Source organism: Brachyhypopomus gauderio, chromosome 1, assembly GCF_052324685.1.
Source record: "Brachyhypopomus gauderio isolate BG-103 chromosome 1, BGAUD_0.2, whole genome shotgun sequence".
In the NCBI taxonomy this organism is placed as follows: domain Eukaryota; kingdom Metazoa; phylum Chordata; class Actinopteri; order Gymnotiformes; family Hypopomidae; genus Brachyhypopomus; species Brachyhypopomus gauderio.
This window is the reverse complement of record NC_135211.1, coordinates 15758549-15765337: the sequence shown is the minus strand read 5'-3', so window position 1 is coordinate 15765337 and position 6789 is coordinate 15758549. Positions and strand designations below refer to the sequence as shown.

At 44.4% G+C, this 6789-nt stretch overlaps 1 protein-coding gene across 1 annotated transcript in view; it reads right to left on the bottom strand.

The window, feature by feature from the left end:
- Nucleotides 1–999: 999 nt before the first annotated feature.
- slc7a10a (solute carrier family 7 member 10a) overlaps nt 1000–6789 on the bottom strand; it is a 20471-nt gene continuing 14681 nt past the window's right edge. The window contains exons 5-11 of the mRNA XM_076999152.1: nt 5710–5863; nt 5368–5491; nt 5166–5269; nt 4974–5070; nt 4533–4682; nt 3796–3973; nt 1000–3448 (exon numbers count right to left, since the gene is read on the bottom strand). Of these exons, the coding sequence (XP_076855267.1) occupies nt 3342–3448; nt 3796–3973; nt 4533–4682; nt 4974–5070; nt 5166–5269; nt 5368–5491; nt 5710–5863 (914 nt within the window). The 3' untranslated portion in view covers nt 1000–3341. The remainder of the gene's footprint in view (nt 3449–3795; nt 3974–4532; nt 4683–4973; nt 5071–5165; nt 5270–5367; nt 5492–5709; nt 5864–6789) is intronic.

The following is a 6789-nucleotide window of genomic DNA, read 5'->3' as shown; positions in this document are numbered from 1 at the left end:
CCATGCCTACAGCTAAATACCAAGTCCAATATCTCATTATCCACTCATTATCAGCCGGTCAGGTGGTGATAATGAGAAGGAAGGGTTATGAAGGGTTATGAAGCATGTCCTAGGGCACTGTGTGCATGTGTTTATAGCATCTTGCTGAACCCCAGTAATCTGGTTTCCTAGAACTCTGGGAGCACATGATTTTAGGTTCATCCGGCTACTGTGTGAGTCACGTTATTATAGCCTATTGATTTTCAGTGCTGAACAAACCAACAGCAATGGTTTATTCAGAGAGGGCAGAGGCACTGTTGTGTGTTTTAATTTCCATAGTCAGAAAGAAATAATAATAATGCAGATATGAATGCTCATGTTTTCATAAACAATCTCTTGACAACAGTGTCGTTCCTTCTTGTTGACTTCATAGGCAACGGGAAAGGCCTGCATTTCACAAACGTGTCATTTGTGCTGAGAATTACATACATTTGTGATCAGCTCGTTGGAATTGGCTCCTAAAATGAATTTTTTGCATGGGAATCTTTATACAGGCAAACCACACTTCATTTTTATTATGTCAGGACCAAGACAGCACAGTATAAGCTGCTCCATATGTGAGTTTTTGTATTCACATCCAGTAACCTACTGATCGTTGAATGTCATCCAATGACTACTTAACAGATAAAAACAATAATCACTGGAAGCAATATAGCCTTTTGGCTACAGGGTGTAATGAATAAAAACAGCCAGTAGATGGCAGAATAGGTTCATGGTGAAGGCAGGACATCCTGAGTTATACAGGTTATTTTGCTGTTTTGCAGCTTGAACATTACAATAACAGTTTTGTTGTGTTTCATCTGTACATTTGCGAGCCAGCCAGTTTGGTCTGACCCGGAGAAGCAAGGCAGCATACAAATTGCTCCTCTGTGGGGAGTCAAACATCAATGTTTACATGGAGTCTTATTTTCAAAAGTACATGCACACATGTACTTAGCAGTCCTAGATTCTATTCAGAAGTAAGTTTAATGTGTTTTATTGTTATGCATAGGCATCCTGTACATCTTTTACAAAAAAAGACAAAAAATATGCATATTCATAGCAAATATTCTGAATGTCTGAACACTCAGTTTGCCTCAGGAATGGTGTTACTTTAAACAGTATTTACACATCTTAAGTCTGCATTGTTGTGTGAATTTCAACAATGCAGTTAAGTGCTGCTAAGCTGCTGGGTGTATTATAGTGGGACTCCTAATCACAGACTGAGGCCTTGCTGGCCTTCAGCCAGAGAGAGAGAGAGAGAGAGAGAGAGAGAGAGAGAGAGAGAGAGAGAGACAGAGAGAGAGAGAGACAGAGAGAGAGAGACAGACAGACAGACAGACAGAGAGACAGAGAGAGAGAGAGAGAGAGAGAGAGAGAGAGAGAGAGAGAGAGAGAGAGAGAGAGAGAGAGAGAGAGAGAGAGAGAGAGAACGGTGTGGCCTGGTCTTTTCATGTCATGTGCAGGTCTGAACAGCAGGGGGCAAGCAACTACAGATACCCCCATTAAATTATCTCTTTTAAAAAAGTACACCAGATTCACACAGTCTGGGCAGTGAGATGTGAACAATAATTCAGCTTCAGCTGGTTATAGGATGCAGTGGTTGTAAAAGCTTTAGATTAATTGTGTCCAGTCATGACGTAAACTGCAGGAGGGATCTAAAGTGACGTGGGGACCCATACTTGACAACACTGCTGCAGTCTATAATAACGGAGTGAGTCACTTTTTAGTCCCCGTACACATTCCACAGCATGGCCAACCAGCCATCATAAGAGCACACACTGGTTATTTAAGTGCATTAGTGGGTATAAGGGCTATTCTGGGTTTGTTAAAGTATACTTCCATACAAGTCTCTTTAAGAGCCAGCCACCTTCACTAGGCACTCAGCCGGGTTGGGCCTGGTTCAGGACGGCAGCGACGGGAACGCCGCGGTCTTCCTCCGGCACTTTGAGTGGAAGGAGCAGTGCCTGAGGTGAAGGCACGTCGCCAGGACGACAGCATTAATAAAATGTACAAAAATGTCTAAAACATCTGGTTGCATAGATCCGTAATGATGCGTCGTTCACTGGGCTTTGTTCACTAAACTACAACATCATGTTAAAGTGACTATGCGATTATTTGTGCTTTGCACAAGTGCACTTTCTCTGAGAAGCACACAACTGGATGTGTAGATTTTAAAGGCCTGGTTAGTTGAGCTTCACCCACCAGTTACATACCCACACATCAGGTGTCCTTAATTCAAAACTAAAAACCCTTTTTGCTTCTGTGTTTCACAACAGAATTCCTACATTTACGAATCGTAAATACCACAACACAGCAGCTCCTGTTCAGACTACACTTGATGACTGGACAAAAACAAAAATGTCAATGTGCTCTTAAGAACCATTTTGTTGGAAGATACTGAAATGTAAAAATACATACCTCAAAATAAAAGTTATTCAATTATAAAACATCTTGTAATAACGCAAAAGCAGGAGTAGCATGTATCTTATGGACGACATGACACTAAAAAACTCATTTGCAGGAGTTGTTAACGTGTTCATTAACAGTAATAGTCATCTTGAAGGCCTAACTAATGTATTTTGCTTCACTTTGCGTGCTTATACCCTCTTCCACTTGGTATGGATAAGAGTTATTTTTATAAAGATAAGACTTTACTGTTATTAGAAACCGCTCACTTTTGCACTTTGGGCACAACCAACACTTACCCTGCAAAAGCAACTATACATGGTTGCTCCTGTGTATCATGATGAAATATCTACATCATGTTAACGGAACAGACAGGATGCTTTAAGGACACCTGATACAGAGCTAACAATCCCTATTTATAGACTAGACTTATAGACCTATTACAAACAAACACCATGTTATGCCACTGATGCGCTTACACTACATTGGGACTGAGTATCGCAGAGCTACGTCTCCTACACCACACACACACATACGCACACACACACACACACTGCACTGCAAGGGGAGGTACATGCACAGTATATCCTAAAGGGAGTGGCCTCTTGGCAGGAGTGAGGGCAGGGCAGAGGGAACTGGATCCTTCTGAATCACGGAGGGTTTGCACGAGAAATGGCGGGACGATGGAAGGACAGAAGACAAGTCAGACTTGCTCTGTCAGGCGTTCGTGTCTAGTGCGTAAAATCAGGCACCTAAAGCACCATGGAGGAAGCGTGCTCCATACTGGGGGAGAACAAACAAACAAAACAAAAAAAACACTTAACGGAACTTAAGATACGGCGTCTTCTGGCGCTCGCTCATGTTTGTCGGAATCGTGAAGTGGGGGATTTGTTTCCCTGGAATGTTCGGAATGCTCAGAGCTCCGACTTCTCCGTTTTCTCCGTAAGAGGCTCCGTCTCAGAGGGGTCGTCCTGAGGAAACACGACGTAGCATAGCTTCTGCCCCAGATATGTCACACGCTCTGAAACACACACACACACACACACACACACACACACACACACAATGACTCTTACACCCAAACATGGATGAAGAAAACAGAAACTTTTCAAGCTACTGGTCATTTAATATCAGGGTGTGTGCAATCTCAGTCACTTAATCTGCATGATTCTCAACTTAATAAGCACATTCTCCCCACGATGAACAGAGTGATGCCTGCTGCTCACTCCGTCCCTCCTTAAAGCACAGTTGACTGAAATCCCACTGGAGCCTGACCCTGACTGGACACGCATGGCCTGGCTCCGAGCCAGCCTGCAGAGCCACGCCTTATGGGCAGTGTGGGAGCTGGGCTGAAGACGCCTCCCTCACCCACTGCCATGTAGATCCACCGTGGCTTGTTCTCCCACTGCACTCCGATGAAGTAGATGGGAACGCCGGTGAGCATGATGACCAGGCCCATTCCACACACCACGGGCTCCGAGTACAGGCTGAAGCCCAGCAAGACAGCCCAAAACACCAGGTAGCTGATGGGGACCAGTAAATTCACCTACACAGAGGGAGGGAGGAAGAGAGAGAGATAGAGAGAGAAAGAGAGATACAGAGAGAGAAAGAGAGAGAGAGAGACTTTTTATTAATGCAGCCATTTGCAGGCACTTTCCCACATTACTGGAAGTTAGAACAAAACTACAGTACTCCAATGAACACAGCAGGACACAAATGAAGTCTTTAAGTGTCAGCTCACCACTGTGAACCTTGCTGGCTTGAAAAGAATACTGGAATAAGGAAGCAAATCTCCCAACTCATAAAATGTGGATTAGCAAACTAATGCTGAAACTCCCCACAGGGAAGGTTCACACATCCCAGAAACACACCTCATATCCTTTAAACTCATCACTCATCACATGCCATAGCATTCTTACCATACAATGAGATACCCGTCATTTTTAGAAATAAATTAATCAATTATTTTTGTAATATTTTAATACATATAGGTAAATACATAAATAATCCAGCACTTCTTAACTCTTGAGTTTGGGCTATACATGGATATTTTTTCCATGAACCATTTTGTATTGTCCAAAGAGGTTTCTTTCACTTTCTTTCACCTTAATTGGTCTGACGAGTTTTGGTTTTTTCCAACGATAGTACAGCAGTCCGGCGATGGTGACACCATATGACAGGAAGTTTATAAAAGACACATAGTTGATCAGGTTGTGGGTCTCACCAATACAAAGGATCACTATGGTTGCAGTACACTGAGAGAGAGAGATGGGGAGAGAGAGAGAGAGAGAGAGAGAGAGAGAGAGAGAGAGAGAGAGAGAGAGAGAGAGAGAGAGAGAGAGAGAGAGATAAGAGGGATATAAATTAATCATTTACACAGCTTGCATAAAACTGTTGTGTATTTGAGCCTCTCGTGTTTGTTTTTACTATATAGAAAGGTGTGTGTGTGTGTGTTTTGACTGTGTAGGCATGTGTGTTTTGATCAAGTAGGCCTAAAGCTGCAAAGGAGATGAAGGTTCCACCCAGGTGTGTGAGACGTGTCTTACACAGACTAGGAGGGCCGGGATGGGCGTGCAGTTCTTTAGATGGATCATGGCCAGCAGGTAGGGCAGGTGGCCCTCTCTGGCTCCTGAGAAGCACAACCTGAGTGGCAGAGGAAGACCCTCAGCGATCCAACAGGACAGCACCAATACAGTCGGCCTTCTGAGAATTATCAGGGGTTTGTGGGTTATTTTCACCTGGAGGACGTGAACAGGTAGCCGTTGATCCCTCCAAACGTGGACAGAGCCACGGAGATGGGCATCACCCAGGAGAACATCCCCAGTAGCTTCTCCCCAAAAGTCTGCCAAACACAGCACACACGGCACGGTTAGATGGCTGTTACATCATGATAGCCAAAGAATGGAACCAGAGTGGGCCAACTCTGTTAGTGTCACTCACCACGGCAACGGCATTGGACGCGAGCAGCTCTTCGGGGGTCATGGAGGAGAAGTAGGCGATATTGGTCAGTGTGTACACCAGTGTAACCAGAGGAATAGAAATGTAGATGGCACGTGGCAGATTCCTACACACAAACACACACACACACAAACACACACACACAGAATTTTAGCTTGCATACCAACATGTTTGTACACACTACATATATGTACACACAAACACAGGGGTACAGATGAATCACAGGTTCTCAGCACCACAATGATAAGCTTCAAGAGTCCCCTAGTGAGTGGGGCCTGTTGTTTGGGTGAAAGGGAGGTGTGGGACCGGGGAGACACCACCTACTTCCGTGGCTCCACCACCTCCTCCGTGACGTAGTTGAGGAAGTTCCAGCCACTGAAGGCGAAAGAGGCTTGCAGGAATGCCAGGGCGATCTGGCCCACCGATGGCTCTCGGATGAACTCGAATGCTGTCTGGGGCTCCAGGGCATCATAGTGCCCTGCGGAGGAAACGGACGCCCAGAAAACAGCGGGGTTTACACTGCAGTAAATGTTCAGAACGACACGACAACTCGACGTGACATTTACGTCGCACCACATCCGGCAAAGTGGAGAGAGTAAATAAAAACCTCATGTTCGCAGGAGACATTATAGAAACACAGACGATGAGGAAGAGGCAGGAAACGAGAAATCCTGCACCAATCAGATTTCATAAAATATCAATAATCAAACTCTTATCAAATCCTGTTAGGATTACATGGCTTTGTAGGGTTAATCCATTCACCTCAGTGGCTTGTTAATCTAGGCTTTAGAACCTCTTGTGTTGTGAAGAATCCTTCCACTGCCCCTACCCACTACCTCTCAAAGACCCTTTTGATTTTCTGCCACTGTGTCTAGTATTCTCTCCACGTCAAATTCTCCTCACTGTCACCTAGGAAGAATGTTTTGAGAATTTCATCAGAATGAGCCAAGTACTATTCAAAGTCATAAGTTGTTTTTGATGATCTCTGATTAGTTAGAATTAACTGAAACCTCACTTCAGGAATTCGGTATTACCGATCTTAGCGATAAAGCTGTCTGACACAAAGCTCACAACAAAATTGATTCATACTGTAACCATGACTACTGCACTACAGAGTAAGTTCAAGCTGGCCTGGCCATATGCGAAGCCTCCATGGTAACCTGCACTGTGCTGTAACAGTATTAGCGATTAAGTAACCCCTAATGACAGCAATAAAAGGGCCTCTCTCCTTAATGGAGGCATTTTTTTTCCAAAGATGCGGTAACGTGGAATAAAACACACAATGAATCTCATGTCAATATTGGAAGAGGCCATCAGGTGCCAGTAAATGCCTGATGTTGCTTGGGAAGGATTAGCGCTCACTCCGCATGTAGCTCCAGGAGCTGGTGGGGACAGAGGATGCTT